Source organism: Labrus bergylta, chromosome 24 (genome assembly GCF_963930695.1).
Source record: "Labrus bergylta chromosome 24, fLabBer1.1, whole genome shotgun sequence".
NCBI lineage: Eukaryota > Metazoa > Chordata > Actinopteri > Labriformes > Labridae > Labrus > Labrus bergylta.
Window position 1 is genome coordinate 5,267,658 of NC_089218.1, and position 20,220 is coordinate 5,287,877.

General features: G+C 42.5%; 1 protein-coding gene across 3 annotated transcripts in view; it reads left to right on the forward strand.

Annotated features, from left to right (window-relative positions):
• LOC109984128 (rho GTPase-activating protein 6-like) overlaps window positions 1–20,220 on the forward strand; it is a 72,885-nt gene that overhangs the window by 39,556 nt on the left and 13,109 nt on the right. For all 3 annotated transcript variants that reach the window (XM_065951748.1, XM_065951749.1, XM_020634153.3), the window contains exons 2-3: window positions 14,686–14,845; window positions 18,709–18,780. In XM_065951748.1, coding sequence (XP_065807820.1) covers window positions 14,686–14,845; window positions 18,709–18,780 — 232 coding nt within the window. The remainder of the gene's footprint in view (window positions 1–14,685; window positions 14,846–18,708; window positions 18,781–20,220) is intronic.

Sequence of the window (20,220 nt, forward strand, 5' to 3'; positions counted from 1 at the left end):
GGAAAAACAGAACTGATGCCAAGGTGGCTAAACACTGAAGCTTCAGTGACTTCGACATGGCAACCTGCGTGCCCATCGACTCTAGAGAGTAAGGGGGCGGAGGTAGACGGCTCTCTCCAATGTTTTGAATTTGGACTGCAGTTCCCATTTTAAACACTAGGTGTCCAAATGATGTACTGCTCCTTTAATGTGTTACTTGACGGCCCTAATTTTGTCACTATTTTGCCACACCAAAATGAGAAACTCCACGCACAGAACCAGTAGCATTGGGTCTTTTATCGTCTTTCAAAACACTTTTAGGCTACAGTAGTGTAGCATTAAATGTTTAACATTGAGTTAACCTGTTACATAATGAATGTTCAGCACAGATCAACATGTGCTTAAGCCTCTCGGCAGCTACAAAGCTTCAAGCTGTGCTAACTCAGCGACAGTGGTAACAGCTAATTATGTCGTAGCTTTCAGTGGTTTATGTTTTGAGCCATAGTTCTTAGAAATTGGGGGGGGTAGCTCTTTCACCAAGTTGTCAGCCAAAAAAACTGCAGGGAAAGTTTCAGATGACGCTGTTGTCAGCGCCGGCTCTGACTTTCAGCCTGTGGGACACGCTTTGTTGATCTGTTTTCCCAGCTCTCACCACCAATCAGACCTTACGCTCCACAGCCTCAGAGAAACACAGACTCTGAGGTGTGATCGCCCACACATGGCACGGCAGCGTTAGTGGGAAGGTGATAAATTGTTCATCGAGTTAATTATACTCCCCTTTAGCGCTCATTATCTGATGCTAAATGTCTGTTTAGCTTGCTTTAAATTCACATATTCATACACGTTTGGTTGGTGTCTGGCAGCACTGCAGTGATGTGTTGCATTCTCTATCAGCGAGGAAATCAATAATAGAGCAGCTGACCCAACTATGAACTGTGTTGCACACGTCCACACACACAAACACTCACACACATACACACGTGTGTAGTGTCACATCCAGTGTCCACAGAGAACAAAGCATTGCAGGGCAGTGACGGGTGTGGCAGGGGTCTCCAGGAAGTAACACTTGGCTAAAACTTCCTGGACTGAAACAAGGCCGATGGTTTCCAACAGTGATTTAATCACTTTGGGTGTTTTTTTCTTTCTTATGTGCAGTAGTTCATTGTTTTGTTGTGTGGGCTTTATTGATGTGGTTTTTTTTATTGATTTTAATCAGGGCCCCAAACTATATGGGATTTTTGGGGCCGATATGGAGGTAGAGAAAAAAATCTGATACTGATAAATCGGCCGATATCTTTCTTAGAACTATCTTTGATCTTAGCTATAGATATACACATTTATTGTGTTGATCCAGAACAGATGTTGTAATCAACATAGCGCACAAGAGAACTGCTAGTGTAATACAATAAAATTAGCCGATATATTATCGGCTTGTCGATTTATCAGTCGAGTTCTACTTTTTGTGGACAAATTTTTTTATCTTTTATTTAAAATGGGCTCATTCTACCTTTATTTAGAGATAGGACAGTGGATAGGTCGGATTTGAACCCAGGCCACCTGCTTGGAGGACTATCACTAGGCTACCTGCCCCAATTATGCGGTTCTTGCTAAAATAACTGATGGCCATTAGGACAACTTGTCTTGTGGTGGTTACACAAACTCATGCTCATGACAGTTTCTATGAAGCAGGAGTGCAAGATGGGGATTCTCTTTCCCCCCACCCAAATGTGTGACCGCATACGCACATCGCATGTCAACACTGCCATGTGCTCCGTAAAAGTGACCGCAGCTCTGCCTTTAACTTGATCAACATCATCCGGATTCTGAAGGGGGGAAAGGAGAGGGGGGCTAAAGCAGCAGGTTATAACCCCCCCCCCTGCTCTTTAACTACCTTGCAGGATTAACTGAAAAGGAAGGAGAGGTGGGGGGATCCGGCAACCCATGTGGAAATGAAAGAGTCTTATGGAGACTTTACTCTGATCCCGCTGTGTTAAATGGACACGCAGAGAGAGGGGAAAAACTACGAGAATGTGCTGATTTCTTTTTCGTCCGGCTCGTGTTCTCGACAACTGGTGCGAAAAATAAACTAACTGTTCCCTAATAGGATCAATTTATAATCTCACACACACTTACAGCCATGCCTCATAAAGAAGGAGGTGTTACCTTAATGCACTTAAACACTTAATCTTTGACACAGGAAGGTGTTTCCGTGCAAAGACAACGAAAATGTGGGAAGAAGCTTTTATTTTGAAGTTCTTTTTTTTGGGGGCCTTTTTGACTTTTTTGACTGAAGAGAGAGAGAGTGGGGGATGCCGAGGTTTAGATTCAAAACCCACAGCAGCTGCGATGAGGACTATACAGCCTCTGTACATGGGTGTGCATGACATAGCGCTGGCGGCCCAGGAGCCAACTCCGGCCCTGCACTCGGCTATCGGCGCTCCCAAAAATAACTCAGTCGTATCTGAAGTGACAGCTGTAGCCACACTTCCTTAAATTTTTTTTAAATTGACTTGCATGGACGTTTTAAGTCAAGAAATCTTCTTTTTTTTTGAGGGGGGGGGGGGGTCAAAAGAGGAACAAATGGAGTTGCTATGAAAACAGCTTGTGAAAGATTAATACCATTAGTTGCTTTAGAATAAATGGAAGAAATTTAAAAAAAGAAGGAAAGGAAAGAAAGGAAATGGGGTTCCTCTTTTTTTTTTTTCATTGTCAGAGCTGTCATGTGTTTGTCAGGACAAACAGGAAGTAAAGGGACAAACGTCGTCTGGCTCTGTGGCACGGTTTCTTACACAACTGCCAATATGGGAGCGTCTGAATGCACATTTATTCGCCTGTTACTGAAACATTTGGACGTTCTGGTTCTGAGATCATCTGAAATCAAATCTGTAATAGCTGGAGTCTTCATTCTTTCCGCGGGAGAACGCTAAGGCCTCCATGCTTTGTCGATGAAGACGTTATTCTTATTTTTTACGTCCGAGTTCCGCTGCGTTCCGGCCTTTTGGCACAGACGCCGATTGTAATCTCTCCGAAATCTATCCATCTGACATTCCAGGATTGGTGGAGGCGCGCGTTATTTCTCTGGAAGTTGTTTCTGCAAAAGCATGTACATGTACATGTATGTGTGTGTGTGTGTGTGTGTGTGTGTGTGTGTGTGTGTGTGTGTAATTGAGTTCTCACGGTGTGGACATGGTGGAGCTCTCCCGACTGTTGCAGGGTTTGATGGGAAAGAAATGCCCGTGGGGCCACTTACACAACCGTTCTGACTGATTGACAGATAAAGAGCACACACACACACACACACACACACACACACACACACACACACACACACACACACACACACACACACACACACACTACACTACATACTGTATTTGTATTGAATTTCTATTTGTGATAATGGAGGCACACTGAACAGAGCTATTCTTTTTCACATCCAGGTCAGTCATCATCTGAACTCCTCGTTTGTTTATCCATCGAGATGAGGAAAATTGGAGGCAACTATTTTCACGTCACTGCAGATTATTATTATTATTGTTTGTGTGTGTGTGTGGGGGGGGTATTTCTTTGGTAAAAAGGCCAAAGCAATGACAGACTAATCACCACCAGGTCAGTATCAGAAATGTTCACATGAACCAAGATACGGTGGCACGAGGATGAGTATGAGAACGAGGAGTTGGACCACAAAAAAAAAAAAAAAGGAAAGATCTCAGGGCCGAATTTCAGCCCGATCGCCCCGGCGTCAGTCGAGCATCTCTCTATGTGAGCGAGAGGGGCCTGGGGTCTAGTTTGTTTGAAGCATCTCAACCTGCACAAACTCTTAATTATTCGAGTACGACCTTTGACCCTGACGTTTGCGCCAAATTGAACGTACAATCATGACCTCGAATCAAAATTGGAATGAAACTTCAGGAAGTGATCCTTCGGCGTTCTCTGCTGCGGAGCTTGTTGACCGAAATCCGGCTCACCTCTCTGGAGGCTGAAAGGCAGCAGTTGTCGCCCGCTCTGTTCTGTTTGGCAGCAGTTAAGCTACCGCTGAGCTGTGACCTTAAAGTGAGTTTCAAATCACTCGGTAACACACACACACACACACACACACACACAAAGAGGCCTGGAGGAACTTCAAATAAACATGCATGCAGGTGAAGGAGTGGTGGAGGGGGGGGGGAGTGATTGCAGAGACTGCCATCGGGGTGTAATCAATCTGAAGTGGAGCAAGCGATGCATTTTTTTTTTGTTCCGATTTATTTGAGCTCAATCTCACGTCGTCCCCTTTGCCGTGTTCCACAACAATCACTTGAAGAGCTCGGGGATTAAGCAATGATTAACCAGCTTCATTAGCTCAGTCGTCAAGTCTGCAGGAGAGAGAGAGAGAGAGAGAGAGAGAGAGAGAGAGAGGGTGGGGGGCGGAGGAGAATTTACTGACTTGATACAGCTGAATAGGTTGGTTATAGGATTTGGTTTTTGTTTGGCAAACAACAAAAAGGGGAGATACAATGCTTTGGTACGACATATTGGCTGACTACAACAGGATATGGAGTCATATATGGGGGGTGGGTGGGGGGGATTGTATCGAGAAAAGGTGCGTAAACATGTACATAAAAACTAAACTGGGAAGAACAGAAACGGTGATTTTGAAAACCCCAACTATCAAATCGTAGCCTTAAAAAACGAAAAGAGGGCGGTTAAGAAATACGTCAATGGGAGTGAAGTGGTGAAGTTCTCGGACCAGCCCGAGCAATTTTGGGAGGTGTTTTCCCATCACGCCTCGCAGGCAAATCAGTGGTTTGCAAGTCAAACGAAAGGGCGAGGAGCAATTAGGCGCATGTTAAACGCGGCTCCGCCTCACGCTGGTTTCCTCTGAGGCACGAGGGAACAGCCACTGTGTGCAGAGGAACGAGCGCGTGTTTGAGAGGATGTCACTCGTCTGTATGGTTGTGATAATAGATGAAGCGGCCCGTGTTTGCAAGGCGCTCTATAAATCAAGAAGAAGAAACATGCAGATAAAACAGGTGGGTAAAAGAAGTGCAAATACAAGGGGGGAGGGAGGGGGGGGGGGGGGGGGGGGGGGGGTGGGCGCCCACTCAGAGACAATGTTCTCAATTTGTCTTCCAGCACAGAAACACACAAAAAACTAAATACTTGAGTCCAGCTGCAAAAAGGCCGATGTTCAAAACAGAAGTATAAAATATTTGACATGAAACAAGACTGCCAATGACAGCTGATACCCGGACTCATTTTTGGCAGTAATCTGTGGTCTGTGTGCCACCCACAGATCGCTTTGAGCCCCACACACACATGAGCCCCTCTACTATCAACCGCAGTGTTGATACCTGATTTTCTTTTGCTTTACATAACCCATTATGCAAGCGCCTAAGTCTCCATGGTCGGGGGCCTGATTATGGCCGTGTATTAATCTGTCTTTAAAAATGTTTGAAGTCCGCCCGGGGATTTAGAAAGTTGCCTGCCAGTGTTTTTGGGGGGGAGGGGGGGGGAATTTTTGGAGCACACACTGCAAGTTGCTCATTGTTGTGACCGAGCCAGGAAGGCCTCATTAAATGCAAAAGAAAGAAAAACAACATATAGTGAAAAGCTTAAACCCAGAGGTGAGTGCCAGAAAGAGTTGATTATTGACACATAAGCTCACTCAATGTTTACTTAAAAAAAAACAAAAAAAAACGTACATAAAATGAGTTAAAAAAAACGGATTTTTAAAAGCAGAATATGTTTGGCTTGTCGTGTTAAAGGTGCAGTATGTAGAATTTTATGACAATGTTTACAATAAAATGTCTTAATTAATAAAAAAAAAAATGGCTAAACCTGTTAGAACCCGACCGATTTATCGGCCAGCCCAAAATATCGCCGATATTAGCATATCCAGTGGCTATCGGTATCGGCTAATATTTATCGCAGCTACGCACCGATATTCAATAGAGAACTCCAATGATTCACCACAAGCCTCAACGTCATCTTTTCTTATTGTATTGATTGAGAGCCCCCTGGTGGCTGAATTTACATACTGTGCCTTTAAGAAATAAAGACTTAAATGCGTTAAAAACGCTTGCATATTGTCGCAGATGATCAAACTTTAAAAATGCAACAAAGACTCAACCAGCTCAAGCTGTGCATTGTTGGAAGAAGTTGTGGAACATATCAGGGAATAAAAGAGGCCTTGAAATTTGGAGCGTGAAAAAAAACAATAAAAAATTGTTTTGACAGTGATGTTCAGCCAGCTTTTTGCGTTTTGGTCCCTTTTACTAAAACAATATAAATGACTGCCACGATAGGCTGCTGTAAACACAGCTTTTGTTGTCAGGATGTGATTCGGAGAGGAAAAAAAAAAAAGAGGGGACAGAGCGTCCTGTTCTGCACGCTGGAAGAGGACCGAAGTGGACTGAAGTTGCATAATTTGGATAATAGTGGAGGTGCATTTTATTACAGGACTCTTTTCCCTCCTCTTGGCGAGACGGTATGCAACTTACGCAATCCTAATGTAAACCTTTTTTATTTCAGTATTTATGATTTGCCACAGCTTCATAAACTTTGGAGCTTTTCTTGTCATTGCAATGAGTTTTTTTTTACGCATTAACCACCATGACTAAGATGAATTCCTCACATGACCCTCCATGTGGATGACCTCCCATACATTAAGTTGATAACCTCACATTTTACAACCAATGACAAGCCCTGATGATTTCCAACTACTTCCCCATTGAGTTCAAAACTTTGTAAATAACAGGGATCCTTCATTTGGCGGTTATTTTCTCCTCAGGCAGCGTCAGAGACAACCCGAAACAGGTGGAGAAGCCTTATTCATCGTTCTTTTGTACAAACACAACCACACACACACACACACACACCAGCAGCAGCAGCGCTGGTTGACGAGTGATGGTGGTCAGTAATTACAAGCAGATGTGAACCCTGTAGGAGGTTCCAGGTCAGTGAAAACAATCCATTACATGCATGCATGCCGCTAGCCTGTAAGAGACACAGAAAGTGTTGAAAAATAGGTGTGCATTCCTTCTTTAGCGCGGTCGTGGCACAGGTTCTATGTGCAAGGGTCATTTCAAACCAGCTGTAACAGAAAACAAACCAAACAGAACAATGTGAAGAATTTCACAATGTACTGACCATGTTCCTTTAATGTCTGTATCCATCACAAGTGATCTCCTCCTGGGCCTCTGCCAGCTTCCTGGAATAGCCTCACACATGTCATCCTTGATTGTAGTTTATACAAAAACAACCAGCATGATCTTTGTTGTCGAGAACACATGCATAAGTAGAAGTACTGTAGCTCTGAGTGGCTACCTGTCATCGGGTTCAGCAAGTCTAAACCCCTAGAACCAACTGCATCTGTCTGCGACATGGTTATATCATGTGATCGTAAACCAAATGATGAGGTAGAAATGAAGTAATTCAATTATTGTTGAAAAAGTAAGCCAATGAGGAAGTGCAACACACTGCAGTACCTTAAGCGTCCAAATGAGACAAGCTCCAAAAAGCCCATGAATCCAACCAGGCTTCAAAAAGCCTCTTCATAAACCAGTGGGTGATGTCCCCGAGGCTACGTCTATGCTTTATACACTATGGGGTGGGGATTGACAAAAATGCCTTTAAAATGTTTGCCTTTATTGTCTTACAAGTCAGTAACACATTCTTCCTGCTGCAACCCAAAGCTTGACCTTGGTTCAACCCAACACAGAAATTTACAAATTGATAATATGGAATCATGTTGGATTTAAGTCCATCTCTAAAGGCATACATTTGGAATAAATACTAAATACCATGACAACAAAGAACTGGACATTTACCGGAAATGTAAGGCTTTAAGGTGATGACACTGCTTGACTATCAGGAGGATTTCAGGACGGGTGTATCGCCCATACTTGAAAGCAAACAATCCAACACTTGTGGAAACATCTCATGCCGAACTATAAACGCCAAATGTACGAGAAACAAACAAGAGTTTAGATTTTTCTCTGGGAAACATGAATGCATGCAGAAAAAAATGACGTCAATCTGTCTAAAATGTGTACAGATGTTGGAAGGACCATTTGGAAGACCGATCAAAAGTCGGCCTCAGTTGAATTATCATGCTGGTAGGGTTGGTAAAAACAGAAGTAGCATGGACGCTCCCAATCAATACGATTACGTCATTGGTGATCCGCCAATCAGTTCTATTGCTTTTACTCATTAACTGACTGTGTTGCTGAACCAAAGCTTAAAAGTTGTGTAATGTTGCCTTACAGTATCACCTCAATCACAAAGACTGAATAGAATCAATTAGACCGCCTTCCGCTTTGGCATGTGTTACACGGATCCAGCTTTCTCTAAGGGTCAGATCTGATTGGAGTCTCGCAGGATTTCCACCGTGTTCATTGCTCAAGCCAGTGGATTAAAAGCTTAACAGGGTTTTTTTTTTTTTTTTCCTGAAAAGAGGATTGCTTACTCTTGTACACGGTTTTAATAAGGATCTTTCCAGCAGCACTCGAAGGCACCGAGTGTGTGTGTGTGAATACATTTCTTGGAGGGGTTAGATGTTGTTTCACTCATGTACACTCATGTTTTAGGACCGGATAGGGACACAATTTTGTTCGATGTGTTGTCTCAGCACTGCAGGCCAATAACGACCACGCTGATGTCTCTGGAGGGTCAGGATTAATGAGCAGGAAATGAATAGCTTTGAAGCTTGTTACCGGCTACACAATAGCATGGTGCTGTCAAATAGTCAATAAGGGCAATAATGACCGACAGTGGGATGGACTAATGCATTGATTTCTGTGGTGAAAAACATGCAATTTCTGTTTTCAAATGAGCTTGACGTAAAATGTGATGACGGCATCACACTGACGCATGTTTGCCTCTGCCTGTGTATGTGTGTCCAACGTGGGTTACCATGGCAATTTTGCTCTCACTTCTCCAGCCTTTTTTATCTTTTTATTTTCTGTGTATGCGTTGCCATAGAAACGGACATATTCTTATTTTTTCACCCAAGGTGCTGTTTTTTTTTTGTGCGCCACTTATCCCTTTGTCTGAAATAGAATAGAAACCACATGCTGCAGTGCACTGTATGTCATAACTGGGCATTAGTCATCTAACCGCATGGTGCTCGTCCAGTCAGCACAGTGATTAATCGCTCCAGTGTTACATCTGTCAGATGGGAACACAGAGTAACACAAACAGTGATTAATTAAAAGAAACTGTGGACTGAGGCTTTACATAACATTTTAAATGCCAAACATTCACTGGGAACCATCAATCCGCCATGTGAAGCATTTAAAACCAGTATGTAAACCTGGTGTGTAACATACTATCAGCAACTGAAAGGGGATCTGCATCATAAGCTGTAAATCACCAAGTAATAAATGGTTCACTATGTGCCACTTTGTAATAGTGTGTAACAAGTGGTGCATGTTGTAAATGTATTTTAACACCTTGTGATTTAAATGCAAACAAAGACAAGTAGAGCTGCACCAGCGATTGTTAAACTACGATTGTGTAAACACTTTAAAGGTCACATATTATTGTCCTTTTCAACCAGTCTAAATAAGTCTCAGAGCTCTCCAAAACATGTCTGTGAAGTTTCTTGTTCTAAATCCACTCTGATCCTGTATTTGATCATGGCTATAAACCTCTCTATTTCAGCCCTGCTCAGAACAGGCTGTTTCTGTGTCTGTACCTTTAAATGTAAATGAGCTGTGTCTGACCACGCCCCCTCTCTGGAAAGGCTCGGGTTTCTCGGGCTTTCTTACACCACGCCCTATTGTTTACTGTGAGAAGGCAGACTCAGAGGGCAGAACAAACACCTAGCTAGGGGAGTGTCACCCACCTGGGGGAGGGGCTACTGCCCTTTGTGATGTCATGAAGGAAAAATCTCCAAACAGCCTGTTTGAGCAAACGTTTTCTGAAAAGTGGAGCAGGCAAAAGACGGAGAGGATGGACTTTTCTCATAATGGGGGGTTTGTAGACAGACTAGAGACACACAGCAGTGTCAGAAAAGCATGGTGAAGTGTATTTTGAATAATATGTTACCTTTAACGCAGATGAAAGCAGGATTGCACAATATTCTGTTCTGAATATTGTTTAACTTAATGTAAAATTCAAGCAAATATACTTAAAAATTACCTAAGTTTATAAAACCAGGTGATAAATGTAGGCAACTAGTATATAAGCAAAATTCTAAAGGGAGTTCAAGTGAACTTTTCACCAAGCTGTTGTTGTTGGCTTTGGTGAATTTCACACTTAAATCACGCCTTGCATTCTTCGTCTGTTTATATCCTGCACAGCATATTCCTTATTTATCCTGATTTATCTCTGCCTGTGCTTAATTCGATTAAGTGAAGCAAAGTGGCAGAAAATACCATTTGTTAAACTCCAGATTATCTGATTAAGAACTGCTCGGCCATTCCAGCAAACATCATGGGTGGGGGGATTGAGAGTTCTAATAAATAAAAGAGGAAAAAACGGATGATGGCGGTCGTGTTGAGGCTTAGCAACCGGGTTTATATTTTGGAGACAAACATTAGCAGTTGAAAGATTTGTGACACTCGCTTGCATGGCGAGATTTGTCTCTATACAGGCTATGCAAACAGTGTTACATCTCACTAAGCGTCCGCGTCACACTGGGAGCTGAAGTTATGGATGCTTTGGTTGCATTTTTTTTTCCAAAGGCATTCTTTGTTACGGTAGCTTGACGTTGGTGAGATGAGGAGCAGGAATACATTTGTGAATTTGTGGCCTTGTAACATGTGATCCTGTTTAAGTTGATGGGATACAGTGTTTCCCCTAGGTTTACAGCGTTGGGGGGGTGGGGACAAGCCGACATGCCGACACGGCGACCCGACGACACAAACACTTGAAGGAATCTTGGTGTTTATGTGTCACTTTTAATGGCAGCTGTCCTTTTCTATCGGAAAGGTATCCTTAAATGACTTCTTTCCCTGATTTCCGACTCTATCCACTGTCCTATCCCTACAATAAAATGCACAAAAAGCCCAAAAATAAATCTTAAAAACTGCCCCCCCCAATATAATGGTAGGGGAAACACTGAGATAGATAAAAATATGATGGGGCTTGGTAATGGTTATCCCAAACATAAGTATTTACACCACTAATATGGGCAAAGAATTTAGCATGAATTGTCGGCCTTCATAAGAGTGACAACTTTAGAATTCTTACTAGCAAGGATAGTTCTCTTATCAAGAACTCAAACAGACTTTTCACTTTGCCAAGCAGATTGTGTGTTTGCTTTTGCTGCCGGCCAGGGTTTGGATGTCTGGCCATGTAAAGTTGGCCATTGATTTGAAATGAATCACGGCCAAATTGGATCCAACATCAGTTGCTCTAATCAGTAAAGAGTTTATTCAAAGCTTTAATCTTTTGTTCTTTCGTCCACTTGAAGCTTTTTTCCCCCCCATATTTTGTTCACTACATTTGCTTAATCGAAAAGAAAACCCTGGACTCCAAGTTGTGACCTTGGCATTTTTGTGGGAATTTTGAGTTTATAGTGACATGTGGGAAAGTTGGGGAAAAAAACACAACATGTGATGAGTGTGCTTGTTTAGTTATTTTTAGACTCAAGTGACTTAAATTTGACTACTTTAAGCAAGTATTTTCCCAACCATTCTTTTCTTTGGCCTTATCTACCAGAACCAAACTAATTCCAATTATATGCAAAGTCCCCTGACAATAAAACTCACTCTGACTCTGATTCTAACAAGCAGTTTGGAGAGAGCCGCAGCCTTAATATGTTCAAAATGAAATGAGTACTCATTGGGGATTTGCCCCCTGTACTGCAGCCTGCTGTTTTATCAATCAGCCTGTGTCGAGCAGAAAAATGCAACAGTTGTGGGGCACAGAATTGAGCTGCATTGTTAGCCAAACAGCTAGCCAGAGAGCCACTACCAAGGGTAATTACTTGAGATGCAGTGATTGTGAAAATCAGGGCTGATACCAATGTTTGAAGTAACCATTGCCAAAAGCCGACTGATAAATCGTCCAGCCGATAATATCGGCCGGCCGATGTTAGCATTTGAGGATGAATGCAATACATGTGTAAATCTAAATCTATCTCTACAGATCAAAGATAGATATTGGCCGATATATCGGTATCAGGTTTATTCCTCTCTAATATTGATATCGGTACTGGCCCCAAAAAATCCAATATCGGTCGGGCCCTAATAGAGATACCAATGTTTTTCTCATGACTTGTTTTGGTGTAAGACTCCCACAATGCCATCTATTGTCTTTAATGTTTGTAAAAGAAAACAAATACGAGTTTGTCCAACAGATGACTTCCTCTTCCCAATACAAAACATCTTCTTAAAGACGATCATAATCCGTCTCCAAAGCTCTATTAAAAAGAGATCGACACTGTCATTAAGTCTTTGGTCTCACAGTTTTTCACAATCGGTTAAGGTTTGAAAATAGTCGTTTGTAGCCAGCTTAAGTGTGCTATGTTACTATCTGAATGCATGATCATGCTAAAAAGCAAACAAACAGTGCTTGTGAAAGGAATATATATAAAGGATAACTTAGTGGTTGCAGCCAGGGCAAGAAAAGAATCGCTGCACAAGAGGCTACTTTGTCAAAAGTTAAACCATGCAGGTTGGCTCTGGAACGTCTCGGTTTGTAAATTTGAATAGAGTCACTGTAGGTCACATCGGCTTTCAGCTCATTGTGGCCAGACTCCAGCAGTGGCATCAGGAATTAGTCTTCGTCTTACCCTCTTCTATCAGCATTCCAGGGGTTTTCGTAGTTTGACACTTCAGAACTGAAGCTCATCCATCCCCTTCAGAACCCCACGGGGCAGAACCAGCCTGACCGAGCAGAGGCCTCCGATTTAACTTTTCCAACTGTTTGTCTTTTCTTTTTGCGGCGTGTGTGTATGTACATGTGCATTTGCGAGTGTGCCCCTTCACGCTGCGAGTGAGGTCAAGCAATAGGGAAAAGGGCTTCCTCGGCCAGCGATAAGGAATGGCATACACAAGTGCGCACGTACAAAAAAAAACACACACAGCTGTGCCCTACTAAAGGGGGGGGCAACATGCAACTCCTTCCCACTGGACTAGTTACATGCTGGTCTGCACACAATCTCAGAGGGCTCTACAGGTTGCCTCTGTCAACATCTTGTTTCCCTCCCATGGCTGAATGACAGCCCTGTTGCTTCACTACACCGAGAGGGGGGCTTTTAACAAGAGGGTTAGCAGGAGGTGCTGATGGAGGCTTGAGCGTGAAAAGCAAATTCATGTTTGTTTTTTACAGTATGTTACCATGCAGGACAATATGATACAGTACAGTATGGTCATTGATTTCCCCCAAACGACAACCAAGTGGCCTTTTTTTCCGCTTTTCAAACAACCTTACACCTCATCAAAACACTAAACTATACAAAGCCAACATGTGTACCCAGAGGAACACCAAAAGATTCACATTTTGATGCATAGGGCCGTTTGTTGGGTTGCAGTGTTAAATGAGTTGCTCAGAGCTGTCTGAGAAGACTCGACGAGTAAACATCATTCCAAAAGGTCAACAGGATGGAATTTTATTTCTTCAAGATAAAAACTGACGCAAAACGGTTTTGCTCCGCTTGCAGCCGAACAAAATCAAGAGCTCATGAACACAGACACATTAGAGTAGACTTGTAAGCTCTCAGTCTGGATAAGGCATTAGATAAATTGCAGCAGTGTCTCCTCGCTTTTCTTTTTCCCCCTCCGTCTTAACCTCTCCCTCTTTCTGACCTCCTCTCTCGCTGTAGACGGGGAAAGGAATGCATGACGAGTGATTCAGATGACTCGAGTGTTCAAAGCGGTCTCAGGCAATTCATTTGAATTCACTTCAATCTATTCCACCTTGATCAGAGATGAAGCCAAAAGCTGCGATGTTAACCTGCCTGGGGATGAAAAATGAGCACTTTCTATACCCTATCGTAACTACATCTCCTCCTCCACATATGCTCTGCGCTCTTAATGCTGTTTAATGTGCGCAGAGAACATATTGCAAATCCATCAGTTTGAGGCCTTGCCATGTCCTCAACTGCTCTTAAGAGAAGGACCAAACTTTTTCCTACACACATGCAATATCTCAGTTTATCTCCCCCAAGTATGTTATTTGATTTCGCACATTTGGTTTGGATTATGTTCCGTTATGAATGCAAACTTGTAGATTTCCAGCTTGTCATATTAGTTCGGTAATTTTTATGATTGTAATTACTGGTTCTACATTTTATTGAATACAATCTACCCCCAAGCTCATCGTTGATTACCATCATGTTAAAAAAAAGCTTTTTCCATACTGTCTTTATTATTTAAAGAAAGCAAAGGCCAACTCTTTGCCCTTACTCTGCCTCCTAATCTTGTATTTTCCTCATCCTTATTATAGACTGTAATAGTGGAAACAAAAAAAGGACAGAATTATAACGCTACTCTGCAGGTTTTAGTTGTGAAAAATGTTTTCTTGCTTCATAATTTGGGCTTTCCTCAGCATTGCTTCCATATGGAAAGCTAAAAAAACAGTGGTATGGTGGCTTCCTAGTGCCATGTCCTGTTAGCATTAGTTGCTAAATCAGCAAGGCTTTTAGCAACTAATGAGCTAAACATTTTTGTGAACTCATGATCTCTTTTTTAGATGGAAAGCAGCAAAAACAGGTTACATAAAAACTTGCACGTTCTCGTCTTATAGTTTTTTGTTACTTTTTTCCCACCCCAGGGTGACTTCACATGGAGCAGCTTGTCGGGGCGGAGCGTACGTCTGACGCCAGTCGCTATCCAGAGTCTGTCGGAGCTGGAGAGGGCCAAGCTGCAGGAAGTGGCCTACACTCGCTTGCACCAGGACTATGACCTTGGATGTCAGATAACCATGCCAAAAGGTTGTGGAATGAGTATTTTTTTTTTTACGCATGTTGCAAAGCAAAGTTCAATAGTGTTATGTCATTTTTATGTATGTTAGTTCGGGATGGGTGGCATTTACTGCTTCAGCAAACTTCCGATAACGTCAGGCTTTCAAGACCTAAACTTTTACGTGGCTGTTAACTGTGACAAACCCATTTGGGATTAAGTCCGGAACTTCTCCATCTCTCAAACGCCACTCTTTTGATATTCTTAACCCTCCGGTTTGCTGTGTAAGCTAACTGCATCTACTTTCAAGTGTCCCATAAAGTAAAGCCTCTGACCACATCCTCCTGTCACGCCTCGAGTGTATCTAAGGGAAGTCGTGTTGGATCTGTGTTTGGGGAAGTCGTGACAACACATGGGTGTAGATATAAACCACTTCACATTGGGATCGGGTGCTTCCTGTTGGACGTGGTATCTGCTGACTCCCCCTGCTCATAATGACACGCGACTCCCTTTCTGCAGCAGCTAAGGGCGGAGTGCACTCTATCACCCAACAAGTCCCCATGTAAACCCTTTTAAAAAGTCTTGTTCCTGTGCTGCTACGTTAAAGCTAAACAACTGTATTTTGGTCCAATGAGGGAGTAAAGGTTTGGAAAATGACTAAATTAGGCAAATGAATCCAGCTAAAGCAGAACTCGGCAGACCACTGCACGGAAACTGGTGGACTTCATGTGGTTTGTTTCCCAGCGGGAACACCCATGCTAAAAATATGCATCACTAAGATAAAAAAGCAATGTATACCTATCGTACTCAAAGTGAGGCAGTGGTTCAAACTATGGGGCAAAACTCCCAGGGGTGGCTTGGACACATAACAGGGTCAAGGCAGGGGAGTGGCCAGGGCACGGTCTGGGCCCCCGTGATTGGCCATCCTAAGTGTCACTCCAAAAATTGGAGTGGAAATGTCTGAGAACCACTGAGGTCAGACAAATGAGGGGGCACAATAAAAACAAGTTAATAACCATCACAACTATGTGAGCACATTGCTACTTACAGTGAAATGAATGACATCAAAAACTTAATGTGAATATCTGCTTTTATAGATCATGTGTTGACCAGGATGAGACAGGATTGAATTTGGGAATATGGTGATAACGCATTGGAATAAGAAGGAGTGGAATCAGCAGAGACCAAATAATGCTCAATAAGCTCCAAAAAAGCTGAATCATATGTGAAACAGTAGCAGATCCCCTTAAAAAGCAACCTTGTTAGCTTTCCCTTTCCTGGTAAAATGCTCAAGTCTCAATACTTTCTCCTCTTGAAGACAAAAACTCAAATGGAGATGACATCATCAGGGTTAGAGGCTTCAACAGTTTTAACAATGTGAGTACTGAAGAACCCCCCAGGTTAGCCGCACTAATTTTTATGCAGCAGAAATAATATTATTGCCTCCCTCTCTCATTTATCATCTCAAGACAGCTCGATTGTACCTTTTTTTAAACCAACTTGATTAGAACAACGAGCAACTGGCTTGTTTACATTTTGCCTGATTATTCGGGTGCTATGTTTTCAGACCTTGGGCTTTTACTTTGAGCCAAATCCTGTTATCAGACGGGTCACTTCTAGCTTACACAATGCACAGCGAGCAGCATTTTCTCCATACACTGTATAGGAGTGGATTGGCAGTCGCCACAGCACTATAGTGCAGCCCGTGGATTATCCAGGGCCTCGCATTCCAGCTGAAGGTTAAACCTCTCCCCAGCATGATTTAATACGTACTTGTCTGTGTTGCTTATGAATTCCAGAGCCCCTAACGGCTGCCATGTGCTTGCTAGGGAAATATTTCAACTCGTGTGTAAGAGAGAGAGAAAGAGTGTGTATATGTGTGATTGCTATTTCAGCGCCGCTAATGTGGGCGTTAAAGCCCCGCTGTTTCTCATATTTACCCGGGGCGCCAAGGGTCATGTTTCTAGAGTTTCTCCAAGAGCGAAAAACAGAGTTTATAGTGAAACAGAACCAAGAGAGACATAATGAGATGGGATGAGGGTGTGATGAGAAAAGAAGCAAAGGTTCATCAGAATGGTTGGGAGTTGGGTTGGGGGTGGGGGAGGTTTTTTGGAGGTTTGGGGGATTTCCGTACGGCTTTGAGAGCCATCCGTCAAAAATCCAAACCATTTCCTATCTCTGCTTCTCCCCTCTCTCTCTCTCTGCCTTCAGTCTCCATCAAAACATCTGCTTTCTTTCTCCAGTGTCACACCCCTTCCCACCTATTTTTCTCCAAAGATTTCACTTCCAAGCTGTGAGTTTTTCTTTCAGCTTGGACTCCTTAATGTTTCCAAATATATCACCACAATGGCAGCACATTGATAATCAAAAGACAAGCAGCGAAGTCAGACTGGTTCAGATGTGTGGATAAAATTGGACACATGCTGAAACTGAACCTGCTCATTGACGTAACCGGCAAATGCTACCATCAAAATGTATGTTGGGAGTTGGATAGAGTTTCACGAGTGACTCATTTGATACAGCAGAGGGAACATCTGGGGGTTCAAACTGAGGCTGCTGCACCATTACTCCAAAGCATGCATCTCCGCATGGGTCCAAAATGATCTGTACAAAGTTGGTTTTGGATTCCAGACACCAAACAGAACAAAGTGACTGAGTGATAGCATCGGAAGTTTGCTGAGGTTTCACAAACTGACATCCTGGCCCCCTAGACGAGGAGTCTGAGGCTTTCAAGTCGCCTGTGCCATGATTTCCAGATCTTCCTGATCATTAATCAGGAGTCATCCATCATGTGGACGGCTGACAAAGTGGCCTTCCTTCTTTAAGTGCACTTCAGTCCAACAAACCTGGATCTAAAGTGCTCACATATGCATAAAAAACCTCCCTTTTGGATCAACTGAGGGATCTTTTTTTGAAAAACAAGTGATGTTTCCTGTTGCGTCAGACGTTATTACTTTCTAGTTTTCAAAGTAGGACTTGTAACATTAATAACCGAGACCACTTGAAAAGACAGATGCCCTGTAGGTAGCATTGCAACAATATCAGAAACCCTTTAGCAACAGCCTGAAATGGAACAATTATGTGGTGTCCAGTCGTTAGGGAAATTAGCTGAGAGCATTTGCATTTGAATAACACGAGTCAGGACTGTGATATATGGCTGTTTTGATATTTTGTCCCGACAGTAGTTTTCAGGTTCCAATTTTGCCAGTATACTTGGCCTTTCCATTCGACAATGATAATCAAAGAGAGGGTTAAAAATATTAACTGTTAAATAAAAAGGTCTGAATATGTTGAGGTATAACTTAGGACCCGACCGATATGAGAATTTTTGGAGAGCGATAAAGCTTGTTTTAATCCATATAGCGCCCTCTGCTGGTGAAAGAGAAGTGCTAGTGTAATACAATGAAACTTAAATTAAATAGCATTTGACTGGTGACTAAATCTAGTAATATCTGCGCATGTCTGAGATAAAATTAGCCGATATTGAAAGTCACTGGCTATGATAATATCGGCCGGTATTATCGGCTGACTGATGAATCGGTCGGGTTGTAGTATGAAGACTACAAATGTATTTTTCACAGTAAACATGGTTAAAAAAAAAAACATTGGCGTGCAACTATGGTATTACAGTACACTGTTTATTTTAACCCTTCACACATATCAGCCCCTTGTAGATAAACTATATAAGCGATTTAACACAATCATCTGACCAAAGCCTGACCCTGTCTGATGTTTCAGTGAACTGGATTTGAGTTCATAGACAGGTTCTCCCCTGTGGTTAATCGAAGTCTGCATTCCTGATGTAAGCTTATTAGAAAGAAACGAGATAAGATTCGGCAGATATGGAAACCATTTGCTACCCCTGATTTATTTTCTTGTTTTTCTTCCGGCACAGATGGACAGAAGAGGAAAAAGTCGTTGAGAAGGAAGTTGGACTCGCTTGCGAAAGAGAAGAGTAAAGACAAAGGTACGCCAAGTTCTTTTATACAAGTTCACAGGGTTTTCTCTTTTTGTTCTCCCTTTTGTTTTTTTTCCCAGTCCTTGTCACGACTCTAACACCAGCTTTTCAGTGAGACAGAAGGCCAGACTATGGTCTCCGCACCTCAGGCAGGTGAACAGCGAGGTTATAAAAACACACTTTCTGCTTACTGGGCTTTGACAGTTTATATTTAGCTTAAAGTGAAGGGACTCCTTGTAAGGGGACCGGCTCTGAGAAGCAGCCACTCTGCTGCATGAAGAGAAAATTTGGCAGAAAGAGACAAGAAAGAGGAGTGCAGTTGCAAAGAGAAGCAGGAGATAAAATAAGCTTTTCTTCTCAAGTTTGTGAGAATGTGGTTACTGATGCATGCCTTGATTACGATATCAAGTCATTGGTATGTGAGAAATTTACACACTACTGCAGATTGTAGCTCAACCTGCAGTATTCTCAAGTGACTGACAGGAACGGCTAATATAAATCAGGCGACCGATTTTTGGGGGCGATGCCGATATCGCCTTTTTCATGCAATAAAATCTTTAAATTACTTGTAACAGATGGCTTTATATTTTGGTGAAACCTAGAGTTGCAACCCAAGCACTGTAGCATCCTCTTTCATTCACTTCCATTGTAAAATGGACTGTCAACTTGGCGCCAAATAGCACATATCTTACCCTCTGCTTCCAACATTAAAGTCAGTTTGGTGTTTTAAGGCATTACTGTTTCCTACATACGAGTGCGACCTGGATTTAACAGCATTCAGATTATTTTCAGAAATTGAACCAAAAGCCAAGTTAAATAGTGCTGTCAAGCACGCAAAAATACCTTTGAATCCCCCAGTACACAAATTGGACTTCCATTGGTGCCATCTTTGTTAGCCTTGGAATGAGCTTGGAATTATTTGCTGCTAGAGTTAAGTACCAGAAACAGCTGCCAAGCTCTGAGTGTTAAGATTATTAAGATGATGAGGATCCTTCAGTATGCTACAGCTGCATTGGCTGAACATACTGCACATGCTTTGGCTACATTGAAGTGGATCATTCCAATGGCAAATGAGGCAACTGTGAGTACAGTGGCAGGATAGATATCCGGGGATACAGGAAACTTTCAGAAAAAGTTATTGCTGAACAAATACTTTCAGTTCTATATATTATGTAATGTAAATGTTCCAGTTTTCCCTCCTCTTGAGTCCATGTCTGGTCCTGCTCGTCCATAAACAGATGGCTCAGATGGAGCTGTGGTTTCACCTGCCAAATTAGTTTTTAGTTCAATCTTCTCTCACGGTCCCTGGGAAAGAAAAAGCCTTGTGTTTCACTTTAAAGCAGGCAAGTGTTTTTATAGTTCCGTATTTTTCATGTTGTAAACTCAACCAACTGTGCACAACAAAAGTTTGATGTTATTTAAAACTTCCCAAGGCCATTACAACTTTCT